We start from the raw sequence: 16767 nt of genomic DNA on the forward strand, positions 1-16767 counted from the left end.
GGACCAGGAGAAGGTCTTTGACAGAATATCGAATATCACACACCTACATGATGGACGTGCTCTCCAAAATGGGGTATGCAGAGGGAATCTGCAATTGGATCCAATTGCTCGACACAAACATCTCAATCAACAGGTGGGAATCAGAAAGCTTTCCAATTAAATCTGGAGTCAGGCAGGGCTGCCCTCTCTCCACCGTCCTGTTTGTATGTTGTATAGAACTCTGTGCTGAGTCCATTAGTAAGGATTCTGGCACAAGAGGAGTGACGATCCCAGGTAGTAGAAGCGCTCAAGTCTAAGCCGACCTGTACATGGACGATGTCACTGTCTTCTGCTTGTAACCACTGTCATAGATCATAGAATCAATCATAGAATCCCTACAGTGCAGAACGAGGCCATTTGGCCCATCGAGTATGCACCGACCCTTCGAATGAGCACTCTATCCATGCCCACTCACCCATCCACCTCGCCCTATCCCCGTAACCCCATAACCTAACCTGCACATCACTGGACACTAAGGGGCAATTTAGTATGACCAATCCACCTAACCTGCACATTTTTGGACTGTAAGGAAACCGGAGCACCCGGAGGAAACCCACACAGATACTGGGAGAACATACAAACTCCACACAGACAGTGACCCAAGGCTGGAATTAAACCCAGGTCCCTAGCACTGTGAGGCAGCAGTGAACCACTGTGCCGTCCTGTCGATGCGCCCACTGATCCACATCTGCAACCAGTTCAAACTGGCCTTGGGAGCCATGATAAATTGTGGCGAGAGCAAAGCCATGTTCCTTGGGAACTGGGCCAACCAATCCCTTGTCCCGTCATTTTCAGGACGGACAGCCTGAAGGTGCTTGGGATATGGTTTAGAAGGACCAGGGTCTGCATTATAAACTGATAGGAGCGAGTAAGTCTAATGAGTCAAAAACTAGGTATTTGGGAGCAACTTGTTTATCAGGTGTGAGGCACTAATTTCAGTGCTGATGATGTTGGAAAGAAACATCAGAGGTTTTGCCAATTGCAGTTTTGTTGACTAATTAAATTGGACCATCATTTTTGTTCTACTTGTTATTGATTCACTTACGATGAATCCCTTTGATTCAAGTCACATAAATAAACACTTTAGCAATTGATTTAATGCTACAATTTTATTGAGATGGTGATGCGGTTATTTATTCTTTGCAAGCATAGAAAAACTAGCAACTAATGACTAGCAGGCCCAGAAATACGAACTACTACTTGGATGTTGGCCAAAGAATACAGAAATGAAACAAATCTGAAAGTTCCTAGGTGCGAGATCTGCCCCAACGACGTACAATAGTGCTCCCGTACCTGGAGAGATGGGAGGATATAGGAATATGAAGGATATTGCCTGGGGTCAGTTGGTTCATTTGATCATGGAGGCAGAGTCTGTCCTCTCCATGGCAAAGCCGTTCACGTTTTTCCAAGAATAAGCTTTCCTCTCCTTCATCATTGGGTATTTCACTTAGTTTTTGATGCTGAGATAGAAATATAAAGTAATGGTCAAAAATGTGATTGTGTTCTGCACTAATTCATTGAGTTAACTTCCAGTAGCTTTAAAAATCATTGTTCAACCTTTCCAAATTTGTATAAATGAGAATTTAAGTTAATCAACTTATGTTGTGAATAGATGTTTATGAAGTCATTGGTTTTGAGCTGTGGCTGGGTTTATAGCCCTCTCAGTTGAGTTACAAGGTTGTGGGTTGAAGTCCCATTTCGTGACTTGAGCACAATAACCTAAGTTGACACCATGGGGCAGTGTAAGGAGCGGTCCTCCATCAGCGGTATTGTCCTTCGGGTAAAATGTCAAATTGTCTGTCCTCTCAAGTTGTCATAGAACATCCCACAACAGTACTTTGAAGATGAGCAAGAGAGTTATCGCCAGTGTCCTGGACAATGCTAATCCCTCGATCAATACCATCAAAAAACCAGATTATCTGGTCATTATCACATGTTTGTGGAAATTTGCTGTATGCAAATTAGTTGCTAATTTCCCACATTGCAACAGTGGCTGCACTTCAAAAGTATTAAATTGGCTGTAAAGCACTGTGGATGTCCTGTGGTTGTAGGAGGTATTATATAAACACAAGTCTTTCTTTCTTTTGATAAGATTACTTCTTCCTCACTAATCCTGGGATAATCTAATTGCAATATTGTTCTTAATTTCCATTATGAATGTACAAATTGGGAGCAAGAGCAGGCCTCACAGTCCTTGAATTTGCTAACCCATTGAATAAGATTGTGATTGATCTGATTGTAAAGTCCAGCCTACCGTGATAAACCTTCACCCTATTGTTTATCAAAAATCTTTCAAGAATTTAAAAATAAAACATGCTGTACTTATACTTATTTAGCATCTTGTTAATTTGCTGATGAACATCTCAAAAGTGTTGTACATGCAATGAATTAATTTGAAGACTTGTTATTTATATAACACATTCCATATTCAGCAACTTTGAAAAGGCCATGGGAATCCCTGCTCCATGGAGATGAACAGGTAATGAGGTAAATTTAAGAGCAGTTCTCCTCTGCCAGTGCCACAACTTTCTCAGTGTCACTGTGTAGGTTGTGCAACTATGCTGCAGAAAAAGCCTCTCACCAGGAGGTCAGTGGTCCAAGTGTGCTGTATTAATTGGGCATGATGTGGAGATGCCAGCGTTGGACTGGGATGAGCACAGTAAGAAGTCTTACAACACCAGGTTAAAGCCGAACATGTTTGTTTCAAACACTAGCTTTTGGAGCACTGGTGTTGTAAGACTTCTTACTGTATTAATTGGGAGCATCATGAGGCTGCAGTGTTTACAGAGGACCAGGAGCGGCAACAGGCTCTTTTCCACCTAGAGGTCACTTACTTTGTCAACTTTTTCACCAATTGAAGAAGGGCTTCCTGAGCATTCATTTTGACACACCTCCAAGGTCTCCCTCTTGTCCAACAGTGATCACTTTACTCAGTGGTTCAACCATCTGGACATTCAGGAGGGCCTCCAGGTTATTTTCCCACCCATCATCCTTAATTGGATGGCAAAGAAGAAGTGAACAGTTAGGAGGCTACCTCATGTAAAGTTTCTCCAACTGACTAGCTGAGGCTATGTGCAAGCTCTGAACACACATATGATTCCCAAACCGGGGTCTCAATTCCAACTGGAATATATATTTTCCGAACTGAAACATTCAAAGGTTTTGTGGGGCGTGGCTGGGGTCCTGTCATCTACTTTTGCGGTCAGTGGAACCTGGAGCCACATATTGTCGATGTCAAGAGATTATTTGGCTGTTGCTGGAACTGCCATCCCTATTAAAGATGGCATCCTATCCTTAAGCCAGACCATTCAAAGAACCCACAGCTCAGTAACCTCTGCAGCACCAACACTCAGGATGCACTTGCAAGAAGAGAACACATCAATGGACATGCACTCTCAAAGTCAAGCTAGTGGAGCCTGGGGGTGCTGAAACCAGTAAGACAGGCCTTGGTGACGTGGCGTGCTGCGGGCAGGTGCTGTGGCTGTCATGGGTTTACCATGGCAACTGGTGGCCTTGTGATGGACTGAAGAGTGCCCAGAAAGAAGGTGGGATTTAAACACTGCCTGCTGGGAGGCCACTAGGGTTTAACTGGTAGTATTCCCTCTTAGTGGAGGACCCCTCCGAGCATTGACAAAATGCCAGAAATGACAAGAAAAGGCTCTTCCTTGGTTACCTAAATGGCTCAATTGAGTTCTGGGTGGGTGGATCATCTGATTTTCCCACCACTGAGAAGGTGGCATGGTGGTGGGAAGATGATGAGCATGCCACCTGCCCACACTACGCTTCCAAGCCCAACCCCAAAAGAGCTAGTAAAATCCTGTCCCAATTTCAGCAGTCTTTCTTAATAAATCCGATCCCTGACCATCAGATCAATCCTGAACTCTTCTCTGCACTGTCCTCTTTTTGTTCCAATGAAATAACGTTTTACTGCCAAACACTACATGAATGCAGTAATTGTTGTTATTGCTTAGCGTTACCCATTGTTCTTTCCTATAGACCTCACTTTGTCCACTGATCACTTATTTGGTACCTTTCTTCATTTTCTTTTACCATCAAAGTTCGGCCTTTTTTCTCCTTCCGGTAATGTGTAGTAAATAAACTCTCCAAATAGCACAATTGACACTAAATTTGTTCAATTTTTTGAAAAAGGCTAAATCAATGGCTGGTGTAAAATATGGAAAGATTTCCACATTAAATAATCCACACCGTCAAGAATTACCATTAACATGAGATAGTTGTGACCTTCCTGTTCACAGGGAGTTTGAGATTGCAAGTTAAAGCTATTCGTCCTGCAATATTGTATTAAATTAACCTCCACAAAGGAAAATTGTAAGTTTTCAATCATAAAAACTGTTCACATTGATTAACCATACATGTAAAATGAGTCTCCTGTTTTTCATATCCTGTTTCCATGGCATTACATAGCGTCTTGGAATACAAGGATGGAGGTCCGAGAAAATTGGGATATGAACGATGTCACAACTGTAAAAAAAATTAAAAGCAATATTTTCAGTTCCAGTTTTGCTTAAAACATTATTTAAAGGCTTGTTTAAAGGAGCTGATATTACAATTCCATACCATTGTTCAAGCAGATGACAGGTATTTTCATTCTTATGTCCTTAAAATTAACTGTTGCCACTCAATAACTAACCAACAATTATGCCAGTAATTAATTATTTTACTGTGATTGAATAAATCAAATTCTATTTTCTTGCATTGAGTCATGGTGTTTACTCGAATCACTTCTCCTTACTCCATCTGCTTTTTTTTGTGAAAACTGTTAATTCTGGTCTTTGTAACAATATGTATATTGTAAAGAAGACAAAGGGTTAACAATTTAATATTAATACTTCTCACCACCAGATGGGGATAAAGAGTAGTCATATAAATAACATGTGACTCCTAAGATTCTGGGAGAAGGTGTTTAAGCGTGAGAGAGATTTGTTGCATAGTGAGAGAATTCTGTAGTTAGAGTTATTGTATAGTTTAGTTTAATATATTTTTACCCAGGAACTTGATCGAATCTAATTTAAGTAGTGTAAATAAATTAGCTTAGTTCATTTAGTTAGCTTAATGCTCTTTGTTCAACACTACGTACTCAAGACATCCTGACGAACAAAACAGAGGACATCACATGCTACCGGGAGTAAATATTAAGGCACAGGTTCTCACGTGATACCAGGAGTGGTTCCTAAGGTAGTATATATAGTAAGATTTAGAGAGAGAAAGAAAAATCTCAGAGAAAAAGAAAACTTACGAAGATCGGGGAAACAAATCTCAACCAGACTCTGATTGCAACAACATCGTGGAAGCCAATTGCATCGAAGAACAGAGCCCAGTCAAAGCTTCATGGAGGGTTTGTAGACTCCAAAGTAGTTCAGGCCATTGGGTAAAGTCGATGCAAACAACAGTTTGAACTGTACCTCTCAGCTTTAGACCTCAAAGCTGCCAGTGATCAGCGAAAGATGTCGCTGTTCTTAACAATGGCTAGACCGCAAGCGTTAGAACTATTTAGCTCATTCCACTTCGAGAATGAAGTTGATAAAAAGAAATGTAACACAGTTATAGAAAAGTTCGGCAGACACTGTGAGCTGCAGATTAACAAAACATTTGAGCATTATATATTCCGAAAAAGAGACCAAAAAGCAGGTGAAACAGTTGACTGTATTGTAACAGATCTTGGGCTCAAAGCTCAGATCTGTAATTTTTACCTATTAAACTTCCTTCTGCATGATCAGATTGTATACGGTATAAAAAATGAAAAGCTGTGCGAAAGATTGTTCAGGCAACAGAAATTATTGCTAGAAGGACTGCATGGTGAGACAGTGGTTAGCACTTCTGCCTCACGACGCTGAAGTCCCAGGTTCGATCCCGGCTCTGGGTCACTGTCCGTTTGGAGTTTACACATTCTCGTCATGTTTGCGTGGGTTTCGCTCCCACAACCCAAAGATGTGCAGGCTAGGTGGATTGGGCATGCCAACTTGCCCCTTAATTGGAAAAAATGAATTGGGTACTCTAAATTTCTTTAAAAATAAGAAATTAACACTAGAAGAAGCTATCAGTATGTGTCGTGCGAATGAACCTGCTAAGAATCAATACTCCGAAATGTTTGTTCGCGAAAGTGGCGTGAAAAAGAACAACGTGGTTGATGCCATTAATGCTGTGGCACACTTGAGAAAACAGCAACAGAAGTTTCGTTATTATACGTTGTAGTCTCGGTGACATATCAAAGAATACAAAGGACAAAGGGTTAACAATTTCATGTTAATACTTCTCACCACCAGATGCATGAGAGAGATTAGTTGCAAAGTGAGAGAGTTCTGTAGTTAGAGATATCGTATAGTTCAGTTTAGTATCTTTTTACCGAGGAACTTGTTCAAACCTAATTTAAGTAGTGTAAATAAATCAGCGTTGTTAATTTACTTAGCTTGATGTTCTTTGTTCAACACTACATACTCAAGAAATCCTGACAAGAGAACATCACAGTCTTGAATCAAGGGTTGGTTTGTGAGGTATAGAAACAGGTAGTGCTGGAAAAATTCAGCAGGTCTGACAGCGTCTGTGAAGAGGGAAACAGTCAGCAGTTCAGGTTAATCAAGGCATTCGAGCGGGCATTTGATGTTCATCAATATGCAAGGTTTTGGGGAAAAGACAGGAGACTGGCACGAAGTCATAGTGCTCTTTTGGAGAGCTGGTGCAGACACAATTGGCCGAACGGCCTCCTTCTGCACTTTAATAGCTCTGTGAGTCCAATATGACTTGCTGAGTGGTTCCAATGAGACGCCTGAATGTTGACAGGGAGGAGGAGCTGCTGATGAACAAAGTGATGTTTATTATAAGTGCTATATTACAGTTGGGACCCATTTAACAAGTGCCTTTGTTCACCAGTGCCTACTAGGTGTCTGCTGTTTTTTAATCTTTCTCACCGTCCCGCTATGTCTAGGTGTATCCCCTGGATCCACAGCTGACGTTGAAGAGGCCAGTTGCCAGAGATTACCTTGGCGAGCATCCCTCGGGGCCTGGACCTTGAGGTTCGGACCTACTTTCAGGCAGCAGGATTTTCAGTGTTGTCCTCCGTGATGCGCTGGGCTAGAGATGTGTCACTCACATGGAGAGATGGTCCCCTAGGTGGAGGGTGCCAGGCTGTTCTCGTGCTAAACCTTCCCTTTGGATGCCCAGAGGTCCCTGTGCTTCTCCATAGGATAGCAGGACAGCTGAGTAAGGTCCAGAAGCCCCGTCATCTTCTGGCACTGACACTCGTGGATTCCTATCAGTGCTTGCATCATGGAGTTCATGCCCTTATCCATAGAGGTCATGAGCTAAACCATGGAGATCATGAGCTGAACCATGGAGTGTATATCTCCCGCCGTGGAGTGCACGTCCTGCACCAAGGTGTCCACTGCGGACACCATCCTCACAGTGTTGGCCTCGTTGTATTGGAGTGACAGCACAATCTCCTCAGACAGAAGGCAATGGGACACTTTCAGTCAGCTTTGCAGTTCAAGGAGGGATGCTCACCACTCTGCCTTAGCAGTTTTATCAGCTCTGGACGAACAGACCCAGGGGCAAGTCATCGGCCAGGGGCTCAGCAGTATCCTAGGCTCCAGTTTTCCTTGGAATGCCAGATCCCTGGGATCTCCATGCATCCACCTGCTGTGGATCTTCAGCTGTGAGGATCTCACCAGTGACTTATACAGCAGCCTGCCTACTACTAAATTCCACCGAGGTGTGAATATCTGCACTGGTGGAGGGTGCGGGTGACAGATGTAATGCCTCTTCTATGTCAATTTCCGAGAATATTCCCTCTTAGCTGTCTAGGTCAGTGGTATCCAGTGGCCTCGAGAATGGACCGGGCTGCTCGTCTGATTGCTCTGCAAGGGAAGGGAGATAATATTAGTACGTCATGGGGCATAAATAATGTGAGATGTTTACTCACGTGAGGCTTGAGGAATGTCTGTGTATCGTTAGGGTTCTCAGTTTTGCTCGCTGCCCCCACTTTGCCATCGCACAGTCGCGGTCTTTCTCCTCCCTGGCCAGCTCAAGGGCCACCTTCGGTCGGCCTAATCGGCAGCACCATCACAAGTACCTTGGCATTTACATTCAGTAGCGATATAGGCCTATGCAACCTACACTCCATCGGATCCTTATCTTTCTTTAACAGGAGAAAGATTGAGGCCTGCCCCAGTGTTTGTAGTAGCACCCCCTTTCTTATTGCCTCCTCGAACATCCCCACCATCAGCAGCGTCAATTTTCTTTAAATTTCTTGTAATACTCCACAGGGAACCCATCTGGCCCTGCCATCGTCCCTGATTGCATTCTCCCAATGGCCTCTTTCACCTCCTGTTTCCCCACAACCTCTCCAATCTGGCCCTGTCTTCCTCCTCCAGCATCAGATACTCCAATCCGTCCAGGAACTCCCTCGTCGCGCCTCCCTCCGAAGTTGGCTGCCAGCATCCGCCAAGCCTTCTCCCCATATTCATAAATTGCTCCCCTCGCCCGCCTCAATCCCCGTGGACAACCGGTCAAAACTTGCCTGAAGCTCCCTCCTTCTGTCTAAAAGGGCCGGATCGGCATCATCCGCATATCTCCTGCCCACCTTCAACATCTCCTCTATCAGCCTTTGACGCTCCTCCCTCTCCTCTTTATCCACCTTGGCCTTAAACAAAATCACCTCCTCGCTCACTACCACCTCAGAGCCTCCCATACCACCGCCCATGATACTTCCCCTGTACACCGAAAGCACATGTACTCTGCAATGACTTTCCCGATCGTTTCACAAAAAGCTCGGTCCCTCAGCAACCCCACATCCATTCTCCACCCTGGCCTCTGAGCTACCCTCCTCTCCAGGGCCACATTCACCCAGTGTGGCGCATGATCTGAGATCGCTATTGCCAAATTCTCTGATCCTCTAATCCCAGCCAACAATGCCTGCCCAACTATGAAAAAGCCTATCCTCGAATAGACCTTGTGAGCCGAGGAGAAAAACAAATACTTCCTTGGGTGCAAGAACCTCCACGGGTCCATCCCTCCCATTTCCCGATTGGGCAAGCGAGCACGTCTGCAACCTATCCATCCTTGGCTCTTGTACCAAATTCCAGTCCCCTGCCACTATTAGCTCTTGTGAATCCAAGTCCGAGCATCCAAGCACCTTCCTCACAAATCTTGCACCATTCCAGTTAGGGCCAAACACACTTGGCAACGCCACCAACCTCCCCTCCAACCCCTCTGTTACTATCACATATCTACCCCCTGGTCCATCACCACCTTCTCCATCTGGAACCTCTCTCCCTTACCCACCAAAACCGCTACCCCCTGAGCCCTACTGTCAAACCCCAAGTGAAATACTTGGCTCACCCAACCCTTCTTGAGCTTCACCTGGTCTTTCACCTTCAAGTGAGTCTCTTGGAGTACAACAACATCAGTCTTCAAGCATTTTAGGTGTGCTGACACCATCGGCCTCATCACCAGCCCCCCCCCCCCCCCCCCAAACCTTTCACATTCCACGTAACTATTCTGACCAGGGGCCAGGGTCTCTCATCATCCCCCACCTCTCCTATCCGCCATTATCATTCCTTTGTTGCCATCGTACCTTTGTTGCCATCGAACCCCTCCACTCTTCCAGAATCCCTCCATCCACTTCCTCTCAAAAACACCTCACTCAGCATCGGCCCTCTCCCCCACTTTTCACACCTCCTAGGCCCATTGAAAACAGTTCGACCAGGCTCCTCCCCCACCACGCTCCCATTCACTAGCAGCTTGAGCCTGCTAGTGTGGAGACCCCCGGCCAGGCCCCACTCCCCTCCAATCTCCTTCCCCCTACCTGGTCCTGGGAAAGCAAAGAAATTCCCTTCAAACAAACAAACCAGTGCAAACATACAAACCCCAGAAAAACTGCCCTTACAAAAATTCCCAACTCTTACCACACCCAATTGGACAACTCATTCCATTTAACACATATAACAATATAGAATAAAAACCATGAAATAAAAAAATAGAACCAAATACCATCATCCACCCCCCCTACCCTCAGTCCAAGACCAATCCTCAGTCTCATTTCTAAATTCTGCCCAGTCCTTTTGCCTTCACAAACACCTCCGCTGCTTCCACCATCTCTAAATAAAAGTACTTGGATTTGTAGGTCATGCCTAACCGCACCCTGCTGTTCTACAGTGCCATCTTCACTCGACTGAAGACCGCCCGCCTCCTCGCCAACTCCACTGTTAAATCCTCAAACTCCACTGTTAAGTTCTGGCATATGAGTATATCAGCTCCAGCCCACTGCACCTTCCACATCTGTTTCGCCCAACTCAGGACCTTCTCCTTCATATGGTACCTGTGAAAACACACAATTACCGACCGATGAGCCCCATCCAGTTCATACCGGGGTGGGGGGGTCTTTCCCCTCCCCCAACAGTTCCGCCAACATCTTGGCAAATTAGTCCATCGGCCTTGGGCCCTCCTCCCCTTCGGGCAGACCCGCCTAGATCTCTTTTCAAGACCTTCCACCTTAGTTCTCAGACCTTTGTAGACCTCCACCATCCTCTGCAGCTCCTCACCCATCGAGGTGAACTGATCACTGTGTTGCAACAAGACCTCTTCCACCCCCTTCAGTTTCTCACACTGCTCCCCGCTCCTCGGCCAGGGTTTACAACACCGTCGCCTTCACCAGGGTAATCGCCTCCTTCACCAGTATCTCCATTGCTGCCATTATCCTCCTCATCACCTCCATGTGCTTAGCAAAATGCTTCTCGAATTCCAGAGCCATCACCTTGGTCACCCTTTTTGCCATGAACAGTGAGGCCCTACCGTGCGACTCAGCCTCTGCCATCTTTCCAGTTGCCGAGCTGACCCTTTTGCTCGATGCCAAACCTTCACTTGCCCCCATCTTCCCAGCGGCTTTCTTTTGTTTTTTGGACACCCCCCCTCCTTCCTTATGGCTTGCTGCACTTATTTGTTGAAAAATTGCCCCTGGGACCTGGCATATAGTTCCTAAAAACCAAGTCACGAGCAGGGGCCACCCAACGCGCGACTTCTTCCTACATGCCACCAGAAGTCCTTCTCTATCTTGGATTGTATGAACAACACCTCTTAATAAAACCACTCGCCATGTTTATAAGAATCCTGAGTGTGGGCCCCTCCATATATTTTCTATTTGTGATTAACTCAGAGATATAACAAAAGAGAAAACTAGCAATGAAGATTGAGGCAAGAAAACAAATTGCTAAGAAGAAAGTAATCAACAAAAGTCATGGAGACGGCACCGAGAGCAGAGGAAGGTTCCTGGGACTCGACTCTCACCTTCATCTGATAGTTATGAAAGCAGACTATTACAGCTCTAGGTGGATCATTTGCTTTTGGTTTTGGCCGAAGTGACCGGTGAGCCCTGTCCAGCTCATTTTATGAAAGGGAAGTTATGTTTGTCTAAGGGATTGTCATGCTTTTCTGAGGGCTTAAGCGGCAAGTAGATGAGGGGAAAACAGTAGATTTAGTACATCTGGATTTTCAAAGGCACTAACTGACATTATTACACATTATTAGAACTCATGGGGTTAGGAGTGATATATTACTACAGTTTGAGCATTATTTAGTGGATAGAAACGAGTGGGAACAAATTGGGCTGTGAGGTTGTAACCACAAGAATTAGTATTTGGGCCTTAGCTATATAATCTAGATTAATCGCACAGATTAAGGGACAGAATGTAATGTATACAAGTTTGCTGATTACACAAGGTGAGATGGGAAATTAATGTACAAATTAAATGCAAAGGGACTTAGATGGGAATAAGTAAGTGGACAAGAGTCAGGAGATAATGACATAGTGATAATGGTGTGGCGGACATGGGTTCAAATCCCACCACAGCAGCTGATGAAATTTGAATTAAATTAATAGATCTGCTATATAAAGCCAGTCCACGATCATGACAACTATCATCGATTTTCATGAAAATCCTCTGGTTCATTAATGCCCTTTAGGGAAAGAAATCTGCTGTCCCTACATAGTCTGGTCTATATGTGACTCCAAACCCGCAGCAATGTGGTTGTCTCTTCAATGGCACAGCAAGCCACTCAGTTCAAGGGCAATTAGGGATAGACACCAAATGTAGCTCTTCCCAGAGATGCCTACATTCCATGAAATAAAAAAGTAACATACAGAGTACAATGTGGGAAATTACCCACTTGGTAAAAATAGAAAAACGGATTTTAAAAAAAAGTCAGATACTGGTAAATATTAATATGCTGAGGGATTTGTGGGTCCTTGTCCAAAATTTCTCAGAACAACATGTAGGTAAAGCAAGCAATTAGGAAGGAAAATTGTATGCTTTTCTTCATTGCAAGGGAGTTGGAGCAAAAGAATAAGATGCAATTACATAGGGCATTGGTGAGACAATGCCTGCACAGTTTTGGTTTCCTTACCCAAGGATGTACTTCCCTTAGATGGCAGTGCAACAAAGATTCACTGGATTGATTCCTGGAATGAGAGGGTAGTGGTACGAGGAGAAATCAAATAGAAAGAGCCTATGTCTCTCATGTTTAAAACGATGAGAGGCAATCTCATGAAATTAAGAGGAAACGACAAAGTAGATGCTGAGAGGCCGTTGCCTCTGGATGAAGAGATTAGGATACAGGGGGCAGTATCAGGATAAGCAATTGAACATTTTGGATCAAGACAAAATCAAGCTGCTTCAATCAAAGGGTTGTGAATCTTTTGAATTATCTGCCCTTGAGCATTTTCAAGACTAAAACCAATAGGTTTTCGAACACCAAGGGAATCAAGGGACATGGGGTTAGGATAATGAAGCTGAATTGAGGTATCGATGAACCATTATCGTACAGAATGGTGGGGCATGCTCAAGGAGAAACTATTGCTCCTATAGTAAGTGTCTTCCTTCTTTATCAGATTTGTTGGGGCTCTACTAATTTTCAGGAACAAACTTCTTTTGAGAAATTGCTCAACATGTTTGATTTACCCAGCCTACCTGCTGAAACAAGGATGAGTGACTGCCTTTCCATATTTAAATTTTTGTTTGTGTAAGATAATCTTCATTGGAATGTTCTCAATGCAACCTGCATTCACAATTTTGGATAATACCAAATAATGTCCCAAACAGGATAAGCAAACTTTTCTTTTTTCTTTTTTAAATATTTTTTATTCTCCTACTTTTCATATTTTCTCCCAAATTTACACCCAACAATAAACAATCATCAGTAACGAATGTAATGTCAATCCCCATATCAATAACAACGATCCAATCCTCCCACCAAACCCAGACATTGGCCCGCATGTTAACATAAACAAATGACAAAAAGGAATCAGGAATCACCCATAGTCACCATGAACACATACAGTCCCCTTCCCCACAACCCTCCCAGCCCCCAAGCCTCCTAATGTTCAATGTGATCCAATTCTCAAAAGTGCAGAATGAATAATGCCCATGAATTGTAGAAACCCTCCATCTTTCCCCTCAGTTCAAATTTGACCTTTTCAAGCGTTAAGAATTCCAGCAGGTTCCCCCGCCACGCCAGGGCACAGGGTGGAGAGGTTGATCTCCACCCTAACAGGATCCGCCTTCAAGCGATCAACGAGGCGAAGGCTACAACATCTGCCTCCGCGCCCGTTTCCAACCCCGGCTGGTCCGACACCCTGAATATGGCCTCCCGAGGGCCCAGTTTCACGTGCACCACTTTAGAGATTACCCTAAACACCTCCTTCCAGTAATCCTCCAGCTTTGGGCAGGACCAAAACATATGAACATGGTTTGCAGGGCCTACCCCGCAACGTTCACACAGGACAGCATAGTGGTTAGCACAATTGCTTCACAGCTCCAGGGCCCCAGGTTCGACTCCCGACTTGGGTCACTGTCTGTGCAGAGTCTGCACGTTCTCCCCGTGTGTGCGTGGGTTTCCTCCGGGTGCTCCGGTTTCTTCCCACAGTCCAAAGATGTGCAGGTTAGGTGGATTGGCCATGCTAAATTGCCTTTAGTGTCCAAAACTGCCCTTAGTGTTGGGTGGGGTTACTATGTTATGGGGATAGGGTGGGGGTGTGGGCTTGGGTAGGGTGCTCTTTCCACGAGCCGGTGCAGACTCGATGGGCCGAATGGCCTCCGTCTGCACTGTAAATTCTATGATTCTATCTTCTACCCCTCAAAGAGTCGGCTCATCCTCGCCCTTGTAAGGTGCGCTCTATACACCACTTTCAGCTTTATCAGGCTCAACCTTGCACGCAAGGTGAAGGCATTCACCCTCCGGATCATCTCACACCAGACCCCCTCCTCCATACCCTCTCCCAACTCTTCCTCCCACTTTGCCTTGATCCCTTCTAGTGGCGCCTTCCCCTCCTCCAAAATAGCCCGTAAACCACCGATTCTACCCCCTTCTCCAGCCCCCCTGTCGTCAGCACCTCCTCCAGCAATGTGGAAGCCGGCTGTACAGGGAAGCTCTGTATCCCCTTTCTGGCAAAGTCTCGAACCTGCATGTATCTAAGTATTTCCCCCTGCTCCAGCCCATACTTCGCTACTTCGCTCCCAGCTCCTTCAATCCCGCAAAACGACCCCCAAGAAATAAATCTTTTAGTGTTCTAATTCCTTTCTCCTCCCATCTCCGAAAATTTTCATCCCACTTCCCTGCCCGAAGCGGCATTTCCCTTGATCCTGCCCCCAACTCGAAGTGGTGTCAAAACTGCCTCCAAATTCTCAACGAAGCTATTACTACCGGACTCCCTGAGTTAAGCAAACTTTTCTTGAACTTCATTTTGTCAATATGTTAGGAAACTATAACCTTTTTAAGTTAGCAAAATAGTCAGAATAAAATGTCTTTGGCTGGCGCATTGAATTTGATGTGAAAAACATTAGCTGTGAAGCATGAAGGGGAAGGAAGCACTAATTGGTGCATTGTGGGGGGGGGGGGCGGGTGGAAGAGAGACGGGTGAGCAGAGGCATATGGCTGAATGGTCTCCTTCTGCATTGCATGTTGTATGTCTCCCTTCAGAAGAGGGGAAAAGAAGCCAAAATCAGGTCATTTTCGGTTATCTAAATCAAAGGTTCAAATACCATCTTCTGTTTCTGTGCCATCTACACAGGCATAGGTCATACTCCAAAGAGAAAGAGCAATAGGCAGACTAAAAAGGAAATTCTTAATTAAAAAGGAATTTCTTCAGCCAACAATAGCAATTTAAAACATATAACATAGAACATACAATGCAGGAGGAGGCCATTTGGCCCATCGAGTCTGCACCGACCCACTTAAGCTCTCACTTCCATCCTATCCCTCTAACCCAATAACCCCTCCTAACCTTTTTGGTCACTAAGGGCAATTTAGCATGGCCAATCCACCTAACCTGCACGGCTTTGGACTGTGGGAGGAAACTGGAGCACCCGGAGGAAACCCACGCACACACGAGGAGAACGTGCAGACTCCGCACAGACAGTGACTCAGTAGGGAATTGAACCTGGGACTCTGGTGCTGTGAAGCCACAGTGCTAACCACTATGCTACCATGCTTGCTGCCAAGTTCAAAATAAATTATCCTGAAATTTAATGGAGATTGATGTGATGTTTTTCATACTCAGGAAAAATTGGTAATACTTATGCTCCACGCAAGCTACGGTGCTAGAAGTTAAAACACTTTCCTTACGTTTTGGGTTTGGTGTTGGTTGCAGCATCGACCCTTGAAGAGCTCATTCTGGTTGATAGTGGAGAATATTGCAAAGGATATGGTCTTATAGTTCCAATTTTACTAATGATTAAAAACTTTCTTATGTAGCTTTTTCATATCAACACTTCCCATTCATTGAATGTCTAATGACATTTAAAATCACAGGCATAAAAATTCTAGATATGTGAATTGTACACTATTATGATGTAAATACAAAGTCCTTTATTTTTGCTTAGCAACAGGAATGGCCTGTGACCTAATCAATATAACAATGAATGTCAACTTGGTGTATACATTAAACAAGCAAACCACATCAATGATAAGTGCTTATCTCTCAATCAGTGAAGACAAATACTGCAAACATGCCAACAAGTTTCACAACTGTTGTCATTCTCGAGGTGCCACCTGAATTATGCTACTTACTCGGTTGACCATTAAAAAAATCATTCCATTCTTCCAATTCTCGTGTCTCCATGTTTCTATTCTGATGAATCTAACTTTGTTATCAGTTCTTGATGTGTCTTTTGAGCTCAGCAGAGGTTTCCCCTGAGCTGTCATTGATGGACCCCGTAACCCAATCCTGCACTTTTATCTTTTCTCCCTCCTCCTTCAAAGTCCTCACATTTCCAATCAAAATATCTTATTTTGAAGGTCATTTTCTGGTATTTACACCATCTACAGTACCACAAGGCAGACCTTATTGCTGCTTTCCGGAGGAGCTTTTCCTCTATGATATATCTAATAATTCTTCCACCAGCTTGACAGGAATGGACACTATTGAATGGCAATATTGTTTATTTTTCCTAGAGCTCTAAGTGACAGAAATTCCTCCAATCGGAGGAGTATACGGGAGAGTTGGTGATAGAGTAATAATTTTCCCAAACTAATTGAATCACATAGTCAAGATAGTAAATGCCACGAATCAAGCCCTAAAGACAAGGATCCAGTGCTCCAAAATGTTCGTTGACCTCACGAGAGGCCAAGGTCAGTGTATACATTTTCATTTTTAAAAATATTTTTATTGAACTTTTACCATTTTGTACAAATCACAACCCCAATAACACATACAACAATAGC

At 44.3% G+C, this 16767-nt stretch overlaps 1 protein-coding gene across 1 annotated transcript; it reads right to left on the reverse strand.

Annotated features, from left to right (window-relative positions):
* Positions 1-1129: 1129 nt before the first annotated feature.
* On the reverse strand, positions 1130-15839 carry LOC119969999 (testis-expressed protein 43-like). The gene is made up of 3 exons (XM_038803962.1): positions 15670-15839; positions 4413-4521; positions 1130-1499 (listed from the first exon to the last, which is right to left on the reverse strand). The coding sequence occupies exons 1-3, from the start codon at positions 15714-15716 to the stop codon at positions 1287-1289; spliced, it is 369 nt and encodes a 122-aa protein (XP_038659890.1). The 5' UTR covers positions 15717-15839; the 3' UTR covers positions 1130-1286.
* Between the last annotated feature and the right edge of the window lie 928 nt (positions 15840-16767).

This window comes from Scyliorhinus canicula, chromosome 8 (assembly GCF_902713615.1).
Source record: "Scyliorhinus canicula chromosome 8, sScyCan1.1, whole genome shotgun sequence".
NCBI lineage: Eukaryota > Metazoa > Chordata > Chondrichthyes > Carcharhiniformes > Scyliorhinidae > Scyliorhinus > Scyliorhinus canicula.

What these genes read in the sequence shown, in the direction of transcription:
- LOC119969999 (XM_038803962.1), bottom strand. Translation starts at nt 15,716, where the DNA reads ATGAGCTCTTCAAGGGTCGATGCTGCAACCAACACCAAACCCAAAAC. An exon ending in ACCAACACCAAACCCAAAAC is followed by an intron (nt 4,522 to 15,669) that starts GTAAGGAAAGTG and finishes TTTTTTTTACAG; the next exon opens with TTGTGACATCGTTCATATCC. An exon ending in ACAGGAGACTCATTTTACAT is followed by an intron (nt 1,500 to 4,412) that starts GTATGGTTAATC and finishes TTTCTATCTCAG; the next exon opens with CATCAAAAACTAAGTGAAAT.